Source organism: Amblyomma maculatum, chromosome 6 (genome assembly GCF_055883805.1).
Source record: "Amblyomma maculatum isolate TAMU_Amacu chromosome 6, ASM5588380v1, whole genome shotgun sequence".
NCBI lineage: Eukaryota > Metazoa > Arthropoda > Arachnida > Ixodida > Ixodidae > Amblyomma > Amblyomma maculatum.
In genome coordinates this window covers 53,734,921-53,755,045 of record NC_139349.1, presented here as the reverse complement: position 1 = coordinate 53,755,045, position 20,125 = coordinate 53,734,921, and the positions used below count along the sequence as shown (strand labels likewise).

General features: G+C 46.0%; 1 protein-coding gene across 1 annotated transcript in view; it reads left to right on the top strand.

Moving 5' to 3' along the window:
- Positions 1-10,961: 10,961 nt before the first annotated feature.
- Positions 10,962-20,125, top strand: part of LOC146185760 (sodium-coupled monocarboxylate transporter 1-like) — a 56,512-nt gene continuing 47,348 nt past the window's right edge. Inside the window, exon 1 of the mRNA XM_084606681.1 lies at positions 10,962-11,217. Within this exon, the coding sequence (XP_084462807.1) occupies positions 11,071-11,217 (147 nt within the window). The 5' untranslated portion in view covers positions 10,962-11,070. The remainder of the gene's footprint in view (positions 11,218-20,125) is intronic.

Genomic DNA, 20,125 nt, shown 5'->3' with positions numbered 1-20,125 from the left:
TCTTATCGCACCACGAGCTGCCTCAACGAAAGCAGCCAATCGAAACGCTGCTTCCAGTGTCCAGTGGCAGTATGGCTGCGCCGATATGGACGAATTTGAAAATGTGCTTTAAAACAGTACCAAAAATCGCTGAGTATGTTAGTGTAGCTCATCTGGGGAGAGTTTCCGCACCGTCCGCCGGCGCAACGATTTGCGCGGTGTTTGTCGCCGTGTGCGCGTGCCTTGAAGACAGATCAGTGTGTGGACATGTCTTCGCAGCCGTCATCGCCGCAGGGAAATTGAATCAAACACGGCCAATGACTACTTCCCGTGTTGCAGCGCTGCTGCTGCTGCAAGCACGTTTACATGCTCTGTACGCTTCTGTAACCTCGGAGTGCGACCGGGAAGCTCCATCTTCCCGCGGCATTGCACGAGCAGAGAATGCAGAGGGACTGTTTTTCAACATATTCCACGCGTTCGTCACGAGAGTCGAATGGTTACGCCTGTTGACGTGCGTTTTTTCGTATTTCTACTATCACGTGACCGGTTCAGAACGCCATTTTGTTAAATTCCTGGCAGCGTAAAAGACATGACAATCGATGGAAATCCTTCGTCGTACGAGAAGCCGCCTTGTCAACAACAGTTGAGCGGCAGTATCGGCTTTTGAGCAGGGTAGGGTTGTATGCATGGTTAGATATAGGTTATGTATGTATAACTTTAATAGGGAGCCGGCAAACGACGGGTTAAAGCGTCGTGACGCTGGCCAAGCGTCTACCCGGGGTTAAGCTCTACTCTGCACTACCTCATTTGGCCCGTTTGTGGTGGGTTGTGAGGCTCGTGCTTTTCGAGCGCACCCCGGGCCTGCATGGACGGCCCATAGTTGAATGTCCTTGTCTGTATTCTGCGCAGCACTTTGAAGTTCCGGCGGGTATGTCCTGGATGCAGCTTCGGTCGGGAACCTGGCACAGTCCCACATGATGTGCCATTGGTCCGCCGGACCCATTTGGCATACATTGCACATATCACTCGTCTAGATGTGTAGAGCGTATGAAAACGCTCTAGGAGACGAGCAATCAGAAGACGAGCTGCAGTTCGAGCCGAGTTTTAAAAAAGGAAACGGGAAATAGAAAAAGTGCTACAGGACAAGGGATAGAGAGCTGGTGAGGTGAAGAGAGACCGATGCAGTGAACCAAAAGATTCCGGTTATCTGCCCTTAACTAGTGGAAAGGTTCGAGGAGCTGTAGAGACAAATGGGATTTTAATTTAAGTATGACTTCCGAGCAGTCTGGAAGGAAACAAACAAGCAAGCAAGAAAACGGAGGCACATTTTAAGCCTTTAAATGGAGGCTGCTGTGTATATATATATATATATATATATATATATATATATATATATATATAATTTTCGTGGGGAGCATTCTACATGCCACCTGGGAAGCATGACGTCACTGGATGCACGGCTGTCTATATTCATTATGAGCTTTCTAATGATTTTTCATGTAAGTGCACAATATGAGAGCAGCGCGTATTTAACGGAGAAATATATAGAAGCTTTATAGCACTGTCGCGAAAAAAGAAATTGATGAATTTCTTCAGCATGCCTACACGTAGTTTTGAGCAAAAATGATGGACATGACGGTTCCAAAACATATGCTCAGAAAGAAAGAAAACTTCAAGTGCTTCGACAGAATTTTTTCTATTAATTACATATGGACCGGTGGAAATACTCTCAGTATCACCGACCGGCTTACCTGGTGCACGCAACATAACATCTGTTATTCATTTTGGAAGAATTTGTTATTCCCAAAACATTTTTTTCAGCCTAAAACAAACTGAGCTTCAAAGTTGGAGTATAGTACTGAAACCTTTGCTAGTAAAAAAAAAAAAAAAAGAATGTTACAATCATCATCACACCTTATCTGAGAAAATCATTAATTATCACACACACAATTTTGGTCTCGTATTTATGACGTGACACAGTCATTCCTGCCGTCGGTGGCTTATATTGCGGATCCACGTACTCCTTAAGCGCCGTTTGCTACTCACTTAATCAATAATCCCTTAATGTATGTATCTGTTATCTCACACATAGTCATTATCATACAGTCACAAACTGGCACTGCATGTGAAAGGCCACCTGACGTATGAAGCCCAGATTTGACCAAGCTGCAAGAACGTGCCTGTGCGACCTTGAAGTAGTGCTTGATTCGAGATCCAAGAGTCCCAGAGGCTTCGATTCCCATCTCATTTTCACATGCCAGCTCCTGCCAACTCGACCATGTCGTGTGCGTAAAGTCACTGGCACAACCCACCCATCAATCAGTGTCTGGCTATGTCGGATCAACGCGGAACGCCTATGCTTTGCAGAATGGCTGACACGCGATTCAGTCATCATCATGCAGACGCTGCAATGGCTAGTATTGCAGTATGAAAAGCAGCAGCATTGTAACGTGGTTAAACCTAGTAAACGTGCTTATGTTCGTGACTGCTGATACCAACGAGATTATCGTCTAGGGAAAACACCTAGTATTCATGGGAAAACCTTTCATGACTCATGACTCATGAGTGTCGCGGGCAGGAATTGTGAACAGAGCGTGTTTGCACGAACTACCAGCAAAAAAAAAGACATTGTCGCGACTCAGTTTCAAGGTCGCGTCAGAACGAACAGACCATGCAAACTGCAACACACCTTCAAGTTGTTAAAGTGGCTAGATCCGCTGTAGCGCTGTGCTGTAAACATCGTCGTCTTCATCAGGTTCCAACTGAAACACACTGTCGTGCCGTGCATTAAACATATTGTCGTCTTTATGAATTTCCATCTTCGCTGCTCCTTTATTCAAACCAGGTAAACACTTAATACACGTACGCTATCTGCCCAAGTGCGGCCGAAGTCCGCGAGTGTAATGTCGGTCGAATCCACGAGGCGGTATGACAGAAATCGCAATGCTTTTGCATTACTGCACCAAAGTAGACTTAAGTGCACCACTAATTTCTAGCATTAGTACTGAAAGGGTAGAAGTAGAATGTCACCATGGCTGAGCAGGAGTACGCTATCTGTACAGGCTAGTGCGATTAGAAGGTTATCGCGCGAGCGTCGACCAGCCTAGCGTTCCATGCGCCTAGCGGCTGGTTTCGGAACAGGGGATATCACGATTTCGCATTCTTCTTTTGATCGCTCGCTGTTCCGTGCTACAACCATCATCCCGCGACGAATTCAACGTCCTTTCTTTGGCCCCATTTATTTCTATTTTAAGCTTCCTATTCGTTGCGATAAAGTACGGACTTGGTTACCTCTTCACGGACGATAACAAAAATTGGTGGAAATACGTCACGCGCAATACGATAACTGCCTGTTCGCTAAAGCAAAAATAAAAATAAAAAGCTGCTTGCCCAGGAGGGAGTGGCGGCTGCCTAAGGAACAGTAAAGAGAGTGAGGAAAGCTGACCTGATACCTCCTTCGCCAGAGGAGAGATTTTTGGGCCATGGCGCTGTTCATGTTCTCGGTCGACGCTATAGTCTACTAGAAATTCACTATAGTCGACGCTTGCGCGATAACCTTTAAATCGCGCTAGACTGTATGTGGCTTGGTTATGAGTGGGCTGTTGCTATGCTAGGCTGGCCAATGTCAACCTCAATTTTGTGCAAGCCACAACATTCCTGGTTGCGTCTGCACGCATGATGTAGGGCTTTCGTCTAATAACTTCAATATTTCTGCAATAGTATAATATTCTAGAGCGAGATCCGCGAAACTTCTGAAGGCACTTCTAATGCGGAGTGAGCTGATGCTATTCGCTGGGGAGAAAGTTGCCACCCATCGCCTACATCCCGCTTTCCTTCCTCCCATTCTACTTTTCTTTCTCTTATCTCCAATGAAAGGGGACAGTTTTCGGCTATCCGATGCAGCTGACAGGTGGCACTGCGGACGCCGACGACGATGCGAAACGGAAAAACGAGGCAATAAGAGATTGCACTGCAAAAAAATAAAAAAAAAGAGAGAGAGAGAGAGAGAGAGAGAGAGAGAGAGAGAGAGAGAGAGAGAGAGAGAGAGAGAGAGAAAAGGAAAGTAAAGAAAAAAAAATCGATGGCGCAACCTGGTTAAGCCTAGATATGCGTAGCCAACGCTACCATCCGGATTGTTCACTAATTCCGACTCTAACGTTCTCGTAGCCGGTGCATTGGCTACAAAGCATAGTGTGATTGGCGATTCGGTGCGCCCTTGGCGTATTCCGAATCTTCTTGCTCCATTTGACCCTGATTTGACCGGCTTATTCTTCTTCTCCCTCTTCCTTCTTCTTCTTTTTATACTTCGGAGCAAATAGTTGCCATGGCTACGGCGCATGCGCAGTAGCGACTAGCGACACTTCCCCGAAATGCGCTGCTGACTAGCCTAGCGTAGCTTTCGCTACAAAACAAAGAACTGCAGTGCGTCACTTATGAGACAGTGAATACGCATACCACACACCCATGCATAACGCCCATCCTACAAATAAGAAAACTGTATGAAAGTGCCCGCGAAATCGCGCGAACAGTGCCTCTGAGTGGGTAATGTTTCTGCGCAGCTGCATGCGGCATTGCGGCCACTGCTCGATTCAGGTGCCCTTTTCGTGTCAACGGCGAGCATCTGTTGGTTTATGGATGGTCCGCTATGCCACACGAGAAACAAGCAAAAGGCCGACGCGTAAACACGGCGCAGACTTCCAAGAATGCTTCTTAAATGTGTAGTCGCTTCGAGCCAGCATACGTAATTGAAAGTAGCGGGTTATACAGTCGTCAGAACGGCTGTATCGAACGCAGGAGATGTGTGCAACAGAGAAAACAAGGCGAAATATTGACAGTGCAGCTGTCGCTGCAAATATGCCTACGTGCCTTCGTTCTGGCGTCATCATTATCCCTAGAACCGGACCCCTGCTCAAAAATATCACTTTCTTTATGCTACAGATTAGTGTTCGAGCGCTCTAGACAGGCGTGCTGACGACTTCACTATTTATAGCCTCGTGGAGCAATGTATAGATACAATGTTTCTTGAGCGTAAAAAGAATGAATAAACACCTATTAACTTACCTTATTATTTTTATACTACCTATTACATTTAGGGGCTTGAATGTTATTGAAGATTTGTAGCCCGCTTTTTTTTTTTTTTTTTTTTTTGTGGCCTGCTTGAACTTAAGCGAAGAGTTTTAGTCAGCTTACTAGTGAGCATGGCTCACCTGTTTTCTTATGTCAACCAACTTTGGTATCGTAACGCTGATGAAGCTATAGTGATATCTAAAAAAATGTTTTTAAAAATTGTGGTGTACTTTCGCTGAAACACCCGATATATAATAAGAAAAAAAATGGAAAATCAAAAACGTCATTAGTGGAGGGCTGCGGAAAATCCCATCTTCACCCATTTTATTTCTCCTCTCGAACAACAAAAAAAAAAAAAAAAGGAGGAGGGGGAGCCCGGACCAGCAAAAGCTTTGCCAGACTTGAAGGCAATTAAAAATAAAAGAGAGCAAAAGCACATGATTTAAAAAAAAAAGAACCTTTTTTAAACAGTGAAATAGAAATAATCATAATAACAATAAAAAAAAAGAGAGAGAGAAAAAAACTTAGTCCGACTTGCGGTCTACGATGATCTAAAGAAGAAAAGAAGAAAAAACGAACAAACCCGAGAAGGTAGCATCCAGACTTGCAAAACAAGACAAAAACAGGAAACAGAACCGGAAAAACAAAGAACAGCAGTAAAACAACGGATATACAAAAAAAAATGACAAAGAATTATTTCACGCGCACTGACAAACGCACAGTAGACGGACTCCTTGCTTTCCGCATCCAATGAAATGCGGCCGCCGCCGCCTCCGGGAACGAACCCAGGCCCCTCGGCTCTGTAGTAGAGCGCTGTATCCATGAGGCCACCCGCGGCGGCGCCTTTTAATATTTCGTATTCTTAACAGTTCCCTCGTGTGCAGTAAATATGTCGCTTCTCAGATATCGTCTCCTTTAAATCGCAGATAAGATAGGTGTACACTTGATCAAAAGGCGCGCGCGGTCGAACTGACTAATCAGGAAGTTGCAACAATGGAAATGCGAGCTACTTATTCGTCTTCGGAATACGAGGGATACTCGGTGCAAAGAGCCTGTTTTGTCCTCAGCCACGGTATTTTAAGCAGCTATTTTTTTTTTTTTTTTGATAAGGAGAAAACTATTGGTCGGTTTGTGGGGTTTAACGTCCCAAAGCGACGTAGGCTATGAGAGACGCCGTAGTGGAGGACTCCGAAAATTTCGACCACCTGGGGTTTGATTTCTAGCTCGGCCACGAGTTACACGCGAACGCTCTACACCCGCGTTATGGTTTTTTTTTTTTTTGTTTGTCTGTGTGCGTTTTGTTACTGGTCCTCTAGCGGCTAATCTTTCTCTTTGTTAGGCTCTCCAAGACGAGGAGGCAACAAAACTGGGCGACACTATCTTTTTCTCGCGCTGGCATTTTTCCGCACACACAATAACATGTTCTGTGTGGATATATAGGAGACGAACAATAGGATATCGGTCACGCAGTGTGCTTCTGCAGACGTCCTGGCATTGCCCGTGCCAGCGGGTAGTCATGAGACCTACTCTGAACACGACTACATCTTCCTTCTTTCACATCGTGGATCTTCTTATTCATCAACACAGTTGAGGGGTCTGCGCATGGAAAAACAAGGAGTTCCTTCCCACTCGTAAATGCCGAACATTTTTCGATTCATTGCCGACGGCTGGCATGGAGGCTTCGATATAATCTGTTTGTTATTTCTATATGGGAAACATGACATGGGGGGCTACTACTATTGTACTTATAAGCAATAGTGGCAACGAGCTCAGCTGAGTGGCTGGGTTTCGAAGCAACTTGCGCTACTTGTAACTAGTCTGAACGGAAGAAGGCCAGCACGATTTAAATTATGCGGTTATATTGCTGTCATTTTCCACACCGGAAAGTTTCAAATACGTGTATGTACTATGAAAGCAGCAGGCCGAAAGGAGGGCTGCTGTGATAACTTCATGACAAGCAGTGAAATAAATGGCGCCGAAGGCAGCCATACGAAAGAGAAAAATATAGACTAAACCAATATTTCGAAACCGCCGAACAACATCTCTTAAATTAATTTGCATTTCCTGATTACATGTCAGAGTGGTTTCCACGTGTACCTGAGCTGTAGCAGCGTTTGTTGGTATTCTATGTTATTTGAGGTCTCTTTCCTCTTGTTGCTTTCAGGCATATTCTAATAAGAAAAGTGGATGTTCTTTCTTTGTGCTGTTCGCTTTTGCTCTCACGGTTCTTTTTTGGCCTTAGAGAGCGTGCGATGACCTTTGTGTGTGCTACAAATCTGGTTCCCGCTAGCTTCTGTCCGATTAATTCTGAACCGAGGCAGAAATAAACTTTAAAAAAAAAATCGGACTTAATTAGCTCCACAATTTTCACTGAAGTTATTTCCGTATTATCTGCATCTTATTTTATCAACGTGCAACCGTTGCCAAGCTGCAACTTTTTTTTGTGTTCCAACAAAATAGTTCGCCTTGTAGGGAAATTAACATCAGCATTAGTTTTGAAGTGAAGGAAGACACGTGTTGACGCATGTGCTTTTCTGGGGGCAGCACAGGAAGTATATAGGATCAAGCAGGGGCGTTGAGGTGTCCGCCAGTAAGTGAGAGAGTTCAGAGTTTGGCGCCTTCTCAATTTTTCGCCACGAAACCAACGCGATGTGCAGAAAGACGACTCGTGCGCAACTGCAGAGTCAGTGCAACATATAGGCATCAAGGGTGACATACTAAACTACATTTAGTTTAGCGTCTAGATTCGCCTCGGTGTTCCCCTCTGGTTCGGCGTGGTGTTTTCCCCGGCGGCACGCCCACAAGAGTAAAAGGCATTTCTTGAATAAAAACGTGGTAAATAAACTGACGTCGCACTTGTGGCGTCATAACTACCAGGAGGTCTCACCACGAAATCGAGTCTGCTGACTTTCTTTTGATACAGTTAGCTGCTGGCTGTTTTTCTTATCGTTTATCCTGTCGCCTTGTCTTCCTCCTTTTTCTATAGTAGTCGCGCTTACTTTTTAAACACTTCATTGTAAGGTTAAGACCATTAACTATTCAGCGGGTTTCGGGGTCCAGAGAAACGTGGAGACGGACGTGTCCCAAGACTGCGGAGTACGTTAACAGCTCTCCCTAGCTGTTACCCACGTGAGGCGTCGGCGCGACGACTGGCGATAGCTTCCCTTTATCTATGTCAGGCTAACGTTGTAATCGGCATTTCTGAAAATCAAACAATTGTCTCACTTAATCTCAAGTAACATGGCTAAATGTGAGCAAACTGAGCCTAACTTAGCCAGTACCTGCCAGTTTGTATTGAAAGTAATAGCTAACGTGAGATCAATGAGAAAAGAATCCAGTTTATCTGAAATGCTAATAGAAATGCCAACAACTGCGGTGTGTTCGAAACTTTTAGAAAGAAGTAGACCGCGACAGACCGTACGTAGCCTACACATGGGAACCGATAAATGCCTCACCTACTGCCAGTTTTACGCGGTTAGTAATTCTATGGGTTTTTACGGGTGCGATAAGAAAATGATTTTTTTTTTCTTACTTTGGGCGGTGTCGAGCACCTTGGGCGCATGCAATGTTCTACCTTGTTAAACTTTGCGAAGCGTTCTCCATCTCTCTCGGTGTTGTAGCCTACCGAGCCATCGTTTTACGGTTTAGGTGCTCCGGAAAACGACTCAAATCTCTCTAATGTATAGAGAAAAACCGTCCTGCAATGGTCACTGTGTGGTATAGCGCCATTTATAGTCTTCGTGCTGCTTGCTACAACGCGCAACCTAGCCAGATATACTATTTGTACTGGCTTGGTTAAGGATGAGCGCGATGTCACTTTTGAGCATGGCTACAAAGGTCTGCCATTCTGAAATCTATCATTAGTTCACTGCTCGCTAAAATTGTTAGGCTTTGGTATAACATGTTTAGCTTATCATTACCGCAGAGAAACCTTCGTTCTTAGTGCCCACAAACTGGCACCAATCGGTGAGTAATGCGCAATAATGCGCAACAGTAAGTAGTCCTTATTATCATATTATAGTTAAAACTGCCTGAAAGGAAGTTTATGTGAGTGCTGACGATTTTAGTTCTTACAATGGTAAGCGGCAAATAGCAGGACCGACAATCATATATTGTAGACAAACGTAAACACACGTAATGCCTTGTTTATATTTTATATTTCGCGGAAATGATAGGAAATTCTGGGCGGGCTATAGTTGTGCACTGACACTGAGTTTGTGTGATAACGAGCGAAGAAAAATAAAGCATCCAGTAGGACTTCTGTCACGTTGTATTCTTCTGAAACCTGACCGCATCAGACATTTTTTTCGAAAGCGACTGGCTTACCGCTGTGCATTGTTTGCAGTCCAGTGACCGTATCGCTTGCACCGCGACTTGACCTAAAAGTTATTTGAAATATTCTGAGCGCCCCAGCACTGCTCTTGCTCTATTAGCGTATCTCTACCCTCTGTGCGCGGTCCAGATAAAGTTGGCTTGTCTATGTAACGACATGGGAAATCTGACAATTAGATTAGCGACTTCGGCGCCGTCATTCCTCAGCCATTTCTCACTGGATGCACAACCGACTCGGACAAAAATCTCTCCGTTCGAGCCCGACCCCTGCTCGCAAACGGGAAGAACGATGTGAGCACGAGGTGTGCTGGCTAGCATATCTACGACGTGTCGCCGAAGTGGCAGCGCCTGAAGCTGGAACCGTGAATGACAGTTGGCCTTGAACGTCACGGGCAAGGACACAGCACACGCTACGACAATGGTGCTTTCCGAAGCCGGTCGTTCTTTCATGGGGAGTTCACGTCACGGGCAGCGGTCACGGCTGCGTCATCGCGGCCGACGTCACCACCCTCTTTCCAGATGGACTTTTCTCGTGGCTGTTGAGTAATCGTGGGTATGTTTCCTGCATTTCGCAGTCATCGAGAGCTGAGCGTCGCGTTCGAACGCCGGGTCGAACAACCAAAGTCATTGCCTCGTGTCCGGACGCGTGTTCGCTGTTTTGTGATAATCTCCAGCGCAATATATCTGCGGAGGTGAGCGCCTTGAGCAAGGCTTGAAGAAAAGTGACGTTTGTGAGCGTATATATGGTCCCTTTCTTCAAGTGTGTGTGTGTGTGTGGGGGGGGGGGGGATACTTTATAGCGTAGGCCTACAAGTTTTCATTGCGATTTATACTATACATCTACACTGTAGGCCTTCCTGCATTCGTAATGTGGTGGCAGCGTCATTTTTGTATTTATTTATTTAGCATCATTTGTTGTTTATTTAGGTTCGTACTGTGACAGAATATTTATTTAACTGAGCTTTGAAGAGGCTTATCTCGCCTTATTCGACGACATGAGCAGGACGCAAGCTTGGACAAATTATTTGACAGACAGCTCACGTCGAGTACGTAACTCGATGGCTGCACGGTGACTTCCGAGATCCCTGGTGATGCAGCAATGGTGCTCAGCGCTTTGCTTATGTTCTCTTTACCGATGGTTAAAACAGCTGAGCACGTTCTCCGTGCGAGATGCAATGGTGTAGAAATCTTCCACGATTGTGACACCTATTCCGCGACGGGTACTCCCCGAGCTCTCTCCTTGACTTCCCTTTATTAAACGACCCTGGCGGTACAGATGACACAGCCCCGTATTGCCACCGCGGCCTCCGTTTCGAAAGACGAGAGAACCGCAGAGCGCGCTCGCGCGCTCGCGTGCACGCGCCCCCGCGCCAAGCCGGGATTGTGTGACGAGCAGTGGAAAGGGAACACCCAGCCTCTGACGACAACGGTCCCTCTGGAAGGAGGCAGGAACTGTATCTATCTCTCCGATTGCTTCGTTCTTGCCGCCGTCGTCGCTCTTAACGCACCTGGTGCAGCGAAAGCGGAGAGAGAAGGGAAATAAAAAAACTCTTTTTCTACGGCGCTCTCTGCATTTCGCAGCTCACTGCGTGGTGACGAGTACCCAGCTGCGCACGGCAGTGGGAGGCTACGTTGCTGTGGAAAAAAAGCGTCGGTTTGTGACAGCGGTGGTGGTGCATCGTGTGTTTCACCATGGCCGTGCGGTACTTCGACGCGGCCGATTACTGCGTGCTGGTGGCTGTTCTCGGAGTGTCATCGCTCATCGGCGTCTACTTCGCCTGGAAGGACCGGCGCAGCACCAACAGCAAGGAGTTTCTCGTGGGAAACAGGCAGCTCCAGGTGAGCACATCACACATCGGTGATTTTCTCGATGCACTGAATGTGGAGCACTGCTGTTGCTTGTGTATATGGCGATGCTGTGCATCCGTGGGAGACGAAGTGAGGCATCAAAGCGAGAATAGCTAAATACCAAAGGACACCGAACGCGACTGAAAATTGTCTTAAAAGGTGACTGATTTAAACCTAAGTGTCCTCGCTGATTCTGTGGCCGGACTTAAACCCGAAGCCGCCCAGCAATGTGGTCCCCATTATTGTCGGTGTTATTTTGCTTTGTTATTGCCATTCATGCTCATAGGAGCCTGGCTGCCAATGTGCAAGGCACGAAGCGCATCCGAAAGGGCAACGTCAACTTTGGCGAGGTTGCTATACTCAAGCGGCGGTTCAACTCGGACGTCGCGGAGTGGTGAAATAGTGTCTTGATTTCAAAACATAATACAAAGCTCGCTTTTCGTTGTCGCCTTTTTGCGTTCCTCTTTACCAATGCAGTTTTCAACGTTCGTGTGTTATGCGACCCCGGGTGGCGTAAATAAATGCGGAACCCTCACTTACCATCCTTCGCAGTCAATGTGTTACTACAGGGCGTTAAACCATCAATTCATTCTTTTCACGCTATCAAAGCACCGGTTTATTCTGAAAAATGTATAGCAGACCTCTTTGTTCCTGGGTCATCGTTCTTACAATTATTTATTCAGCTCCCGGAAATGTGCAAGTCGAAAAAGCGCAGGATCGCAGTGGTAGGATGTCATTTTTTGCTCTGATTGAGGAGTTGAGACTGCACATGGATTTGTGATCCCTGATAACGCGCACAGAAATTTCGACCGGTGTTTACGGCAGGAACAAAAGTAATACCAAACTAATAAGTGCTGGTGCTCGCCATCTGAAGATATTCACTCAATTTTCGCTGCCCAAGCCGTCAACTATGCACTCTTCCGAACACTATATATATATAGCACTCTCCTTTCACTGTAGGCATAGGAGCTGCCCTGTTCTGAGCTGACTGTATTACATGAAGGAAGCGAACCTATGCATTCAGGCTGGTTCTTGGAGCCCTTCTCACCAAGAAATAACAGCGTAAATATAAAAAAAATATTACATTTCTGCATTCTATGTCTATACAAAGCTAACATTCTCACTCTGTGATGATTTGCGCAGCTACCAGCCAGTGTTATAACGCACATGTCAAACTATCGACGTACTCATCGTATTAGAATAGGTATACATTTGCAGAAAACTTGACAAATATACCCATGTTAGAAATCGTCCGGTCGGCGCTCTTTTCTGGGCTTTTGATACTGTGTTATACGCCACAAGAAGGCACCTGCAGCTTTCTTTTGGTTTGGTCTCACCTAAGCTGTTCTCTGTCTATTTGCCACCAAGAGGCTGGACACTGCGCAATCATTCGCGTGCAAATTTTATTCAAAACTGCTTGGGTTAGATGTTCAGAGGATGTGCGTCTATAAGCTACCGCGCCGCGCTCCCTATAACACTAGTTATAGGGAACACAAGAGTAAAGTAGTTCGAAATGGCACCGTTGCTTCTGCCCACATGCGGACTCAAGGACAAGATCGGCGGGAGTTTGTAGGGCATCTTGCATGACGTCGTAAGAGTTTGGCGTGGCACAAAATGGGATGTCATCAGGGTAAGCCACCTGGGATCAATTCCAGCTAGGCGGGAAACTTTCGCATGGCAAGGTTGAATAGAGGTGGCCAGAGGAAGGATCCTAGTTGTGTTCCTCGCTTCGTCATGAGAAGTGCTTTGTACGCGGAGCGCGCAGTGTCTTGGATGAAGGTTTGTGTGTAGTTTTATGTGCGCTTTCCGCAATGCGTAAACACCGTGTTCTTAAAAAGAGGTCATTGGTGACATTGTCGAAAGCCCCGCCCCCTTCAGTTCAAGCGTCGGCATAGCTCGGGGGTTTCGGGAGTGATTTGCTCGAGAATCGCTCGTACAGTTATAGGAGATATACGTCTTGAAAAGAGGTATGCGAGCGGAATCCCAAAATTATACTGAGCCTCCTGAGGAAACTGCATTCCACACTCTACCTTAACTTATACTCGCATTGTAACGAATACCATTCCACATACCACACCACCTGGGCGTGCCACCTCAAGGCGAGAGCAGTCCCCTACCCCACCCCCGCATTGATAAGTCATGCTGCCCAACTCGGACCTGGATGAGCGCAATCTGGTAGACCGGGCCGGCTCGCGGCAACTGATACGGAAAACCTGGATTGAGGGCCTTTTCCTGGACATGGTAAACGTCTTCTCCAAAAATAAATGATTTACATAACCTTCATTATCGTCACCTAATCGATAAAGCTAACGTCGTTACAGCCTGCACTAACAATTAACCTTGTCACCCGCAATAATGCATTATGGTCCCCAGAAACTATTTTGATTGTTTCCTATTCCGTGCTATCAAACCTTGCTGCCCAGTACTTATCTATTAGAAAATTGGGCCGCATTCTTAACTGCTCCATTCTCGGCACTGAGTAAAAGGTGCATAGAAAAATTGGGGACCAGAGGACACAAGAATTCTGTTATCTCATGACAAAGGGAACAGTGGGACACGAAAAGACGATTGCCTCTGTGCGGAAAATACATTATTTTGCACGTATCATAAACTGTCAAAGCTTTGGCTAGGTAACATCGAATTTTACTGCAATATCAAAGGATTTGAGCTAATATCAAAAATCAAAGGCCGGGTGAGGTCAGAGATGGCAGGTCTGTCAAACGTGAGGATGACGCGATCGGCCCACTGTTCTGAACAATGACAGCGAATTATGTTCGTTGCTCTTTCTGTTTTTGTGACACCAAACCACCTTTGTCTTGCCTCGTAACTCTCCTACCCGCAGCTACCATGACGTATATGCTGCATTCGAAATAAAAGCATGGACACGTCCAATTCTGCCAGGTGCAGTGGCGGACTCAGTATAACGTAGTCCCGTGCATAGGCCAAGTGCATGTGCCCATCGCCAGGTTACCAATATATCGTGAGGCAGTTTTATTTGCTAGATAAAATTTACAATATTGGTGAAAGCATTGGCGCTCAATTTATATCGAATTTTTCCAGTTATTCCACTGTGTTTGTCAGCCGTGAAAGCAGCAGCAAGGCTTGAAATAAGGTACGAAAAGGACTGAAGGCAAGTTAGTCGTTTTAATGTCGGGATATTCCCTCCAGTTCATCAAAGCTTTCTGCGTACCAGCAAAATGATAGGTGACATCTATAGCAAATGTCTCATAAAAGGGGTTCAATAAGAACAGTTCTGCAGATCCTTTTACTGAAGTGGCAAGTGCGATAGTATAGAAAAGGTTGAAGGCTATCGGATTCTGTTGTCAAAAGAAATGAATTGAGCCTCGCCTCGCAGAAGATTTAAATCTTCGTTGATTAAGAAAGAGAGAATTTAGTGTCGGGCACGGTATTTCAGACCTCCAATGCATCGTCAATGGTGAAACGGTTAAGGCAGTAGTAAAGAATACGTTCCCTCTTTTTCACATGCCAACAAATGAATAATTAACGTTGGTATCACCTGTAGCGTTGCGTAGTACGAGTACAAGCCACACAAGTTTCCGAGAAGGGGCTCTATACATCTGCCGCTTTATTTTGCTTTAGTTTTTCAAAGTAAATTCTTGCCCAAAATGGCAATGAGATTTTCTCTGCTACTGTTTTGCCTTCAGTTTTGAAGGATCCATTAGTTAGACACTTAAACCAGCTATTAGGCAAATTTGGAGTTTTCACAACGTCAACAACAATAGCTTCCGACGAATTTTGGCCTAATGGGGCTAGTAATTATTTCGAATTAAAATCATTTTTCCCCATGTCTGCAACGAAGAACGGTGATGGCCTTGCACGTATATACGGCGGGGAGATTATCCTAATCGAATGGTTAACTGGAGTCAATAGTGTGGGATCGAGCGCGTGCACTCAACTAAGGAAATGCAGCGCACCAACACAAGGACGAGCGAGAAGAGGCGAGACACACACTGCTGTCGCCTATGTTCTTCACTTGCATTCCTGCGGGTGCGCTATTACGCTTTGGTATATGTCAAACAACCTCGCCGATCAATATATATTGATGCGCATAACCTTGCGAATAACTGCTGCAACTTGGTCTTTTTTGGGATGTGGCGGCTTAAGCTGTATTGCTTTCCCAACCGAAAAAAAAATGCAAAAGCGAACGTAACAGCTCTGAACATTTCTGTTTTCTTATATATATATATATATATATATATTGTGAGCCTTCTGTGGACCTTCTTTCATTTGTACATGCCATCATCATCTTCTTTCATTTGTACATACCATCATCATCGTCCCGCGGCGCCGGCGCTGGCGCGTGCCTGGGTTGGTGACCGGATTAAAACGCTGGACAAGGCTTCGCTGTCCTTGCCGCTACGACCTCGCCGTCTTGACCTAGCCTTCTTCCACAAGTGGTGGAGGTGAGAATTGATCCCCTTGCTGTTTTGTGCCCTGCCTCTCGCTGGAGCTACGTTCCGGTCGCTGTTTACCGCCTGCCACCATCGTTATGTCTACCGAGAGCACCCACGATTCGGCAGGACCCTCTACCTCGGCTGCACCACCCCCTCCGACTATGCCCGCACGACAACGCGACCCGCCGCTGTTCGCTGGTCGTCGCGACGAAGACGTCGATGACTGGCTGGACACCTATGAACGCTGCAGTAACTACAACCGGTGGGACGACGCTCTAAAATTTCTGAACGTTTCTTTCTACCTCATTGAGGTCGCCAGAACCTGGTTTATTAACCGCGAACCCCACACCACTAACTGGACAACATTCAAGCAGCAGTTCCGCCAATATTTCGCCGACCCAGCAGTTCGCACTGAGGTCGCGAAGAACAAGCTCGCCTCTCGCCTCCAAGGTCCCGATGAGTCGTACGCGTCTTATATAGAGGCCATACTTGCACTCTGCCGGCGTGTTAGTCCCACCATGCCGGAACCTGAACGCGTACACCACATCTTAAAAGGAATTAATTCTGTGGCTTATAATACCCTGATTGCCCAGAATCCTTCTACTGTTGACGCCATTATTGCGACCTGCCAACGCATCGACCAGCTGCAGTCCTCCCGATTGCAGCCCAGCATTGCTACAGGCCCGACCTATGCTGACCTGGATCTACGGGCACTGATTCGAGCCATCATCCGGGAGGAGCTCCAAGCCCTCAAGCCTGACCTAGCCTTCTTCCACAATATATATATATATATATATATATATATATATATATATATATATATATATATATATATATATATATATATATATATATATATATATATATATATATATATATATATATATATATATATATTTCACGTTTCTCTACCTTCGACCATAAAATTATATACGAAAAAAGTTACTGCCCTTCTTTGCAAAAAACAGCTTCTTTTTTTTTTTTCCCCGGGCTGTCTCTGCGCATGGCCTTCTGCGTTTACGAGCAGCACTTGCCATTTAACTAAGAAGAAAAAAAAAACACATGACAGTGCAAAGTTTGAAGCTTCCGTCACTATGCCAACGTCATAAAAATGACTGTCATCTGAGGGCTATGCTTATAATGTTCAGCATAAAATTATCTCATACGTTCACGCATCGTTTACCACACGCTTGCATAGATATATATTAACTGCGTGCACGCACGCACGCACACACACACACACACACACACACACACACACACACACACACACACACACACACACACACACACACACACACACACACACACACACACACACACACACACACACACACACACACACACACACACACACACACACACACACACACACACACACACACACACACACACACACACACACACACACACGCACGCACGCACGCACGCACGCACGCACGCACGCACGCACGCACGCACGCACGCACGCACGCACGCACGCACGCACGCACGCACGCACGCACGCACGCACGCACGCACGCACGCACGCACGCACGCACGCACGCACGCACGCACGCACGCACGCACGCACGCACACGCACACACACACACACACACACACACACACACACACACACACACACACACACACACACACACACACACACACACACACACACACACACACACACACACACACACACACACACACACACACACACACACACACACACACACACACACACACACACACACACACACACACACACACACACACACACACACACACACACACACACACACACACACACACACACACACACACACACACACACACACACACACACACACACACACACACACACACACACACACACACACACACACACACACACACACACACACACACACACACACACACACAGTGCCACCTAAAATTTCTGCCCACGTGTGTGAGATCACTATGTATTTCGCCATAACTTAAGTGTCCGAGCATGAATAGGATGAAAAATGCCTTGAACAGTTGCAGGAAGCGACCGCGAATAAAGATGCTTCGAACGTAGGGGCGCCATTTCGGTAGAGACTGGTTCCATATCTGTCTCAAAGTGGAGTTAAGAACTATAGTGAACCTCAGATAGCCTTCGCGTGGTATGCTGCAGCACATGAAGAAAACACTGTGGTGTCCGATAAAGAAACGTATTTTGTTTCTTTGATCCCTACTACGCCCTTATCGGCCAGTTTTTATCACAATGCTGTCCCTAGAAAAAAAGGTTTTTTCACAACCGCATCAGCAAAAAAGAAAATAGAAATTATCATTCACGCTAGTGCGGACATGTCTACTACATACTTATCTATTCCCGGGGAATTAGGAGAAAGGGGCTGCCACCACATGCATCGCTGCGCTGAACGTCCAAAATATCTGCGGGAATTTCGATTGCTCGTTGTAGCCCGCTTACTTTCTGCGGTCGTCGGAACTGGTTGATGCCAGCGCAGTGGTTAGCCTTATCTATTGTGCAAGCACTTATGCACAGCAAGTGTTTTGTGGCGCGCACACACGAACATTTAGCCTTCACGCACCTTCTCCATCCTACTGTCACGCAAGTGGAGACCACGTACTGCAGGGTGTGTTTGAGTGACATTTAGTCTGGTCTATCGACCCGGTTCTGTGGAAAAACAGAAACGTAGTCGTTTACACATGGCGGCCCCGTCGAAACATGTTCTCACTGATAACACGTCTCTATGTGCGTTTGTAGGGTTTCCAAGGCAGCTGTTCACCCTCAGTCTTTCCTTCAAAGGTCGTCAACACGCCATACTCACATTTCGAAGGGAAGACTGATTGACTTATGGGTGGCCGGGTGTAAAGGGCCCTACTTAGTGCCCGTTCTCCATGCATCTTACACCTCATACAAGCAAGGTTTCGTATTCTTTACTTTTTTTATGTATCTTTTTTTTTTTAATTTTTGCTTACACTGTATGTCGCTTGCTGCACGCCTGTAAAAGTTTGATTACATAGATCTCCGGCCATCGACCAACGAGTGTAGATATGCTAGTCAGCCGGAGATCCCAAAGGACACTTTGAAGTGCGTACTAGTACGTCTTCCGTAAACAGATGACTTGAGCTTCAGTTTATTTATTGTGGTCATCATTTCAGCGTCATTTATTCTCAATAAATGCGAACTATAACTTAAATATAAACCTATAAAGTTGAGCCTCTGTTGCTACACTCTTAATCTGGTTCCACATACGTTCCGCTTATAAGTGGAACTTTTAAAAACGTTCCACTTATTAAGCGGAACTTTTGTGAAAGTTCCACTTATAACTGGAATCTATGTGGAACGAGATTAAGAGTGTAGCGTTAAGGGTTGTTGATTTAGTAAACGGAAACATTTTTTCGGACGTCAAACCAAGAAGTTATGCGAATTGCGGCATGCTATAAATCCTATATGTTAGTTACTCAGTTATTCCAAAGATGGGCTTATAGCAGTATTCAATCTGGGCAGAATCAATTCTGCGCGCAACGAGAATGCAGAGAAAGCTTTCTGCTCCCCCTTCATTGTTTTTACTTAATGAAAAAAGAAAGTGTTTTTCAAACTACAACAGCTTGGTTTAGTCTGTTCTTCCCTTCAAACCTCTCAACTTGCTTCGCTTAAAGCGGCATGTACAGCTTACTTTAACGCCATCTAAATAGGAAAGTCTTATTTTCCTAATGGTGCTATGTTTTTTTTTCTTTGAGATTGCTTTCTCTGCGTCTGCTTCTTTGCTGATCTCGCAAAGTGAATACAAATGATGTATGTGCTTTAATGTATGGGACTGGTGGCTTTATAAGCTCTTTTCCTTTTTTGTGTGTGTGTGTGTGTGTGTGTGTGTGTGTGTGTGTGTGTGTGTGTGTGTGTGTGTGTGTGTGTGTGTGTGTGTGTGTGTGTGTGTGTGTGTGTGTGTGTGTGTGTGTGTGTGTGTGTGTGTGTGTGTGTGTGTGTGTGTGTGTGTGTGTGTGTGTGTGTGTGTGTGTGTGTGTGTGTGTGTGTGTGTGTGTGTGTGTGTGTGTGTGTGTGTGTGTGTGTGTGTGTGTGTGTGTGTGTGTGTGTGTGTGTGTGTGTGTGTGTGTGTGTGTGTGTGTGTGTGTGTGTGTGTGTGTGTGTGTGTGTGTGTGTGTGTGTGTGTGTGTGTGTGTGTGTGTGTGTGTGTGTGTGTGTGTGTGTGTGTGTGTGTGTGTGTGTGTGTGTGTGTGTGTGTGTGTGTGTGTGTGTGTGTGTGTGTGTGTGTGTGTGTGTGTGTGTGTGTGTGTGTGTGTGTGTGTGTGTGTGTGTGTGTGTGTGTGTGTGTGTGTGTGTGTGTGTGTGTGTGTGTGTGTGTGTGTGTGTGTGTGTGTGTGTGTGTGTGTGTGTGTGTGTGTGTGTGTGTGTGTGTGTGTGTGTGTGTGTGTGTGTGTGTGTGTGTGTGTGTGTGTGTGTGTGTGTGTGTGTGTGTGTGTGTGTGTGTGTGTGTGTGTGTGTGTGTGTGTG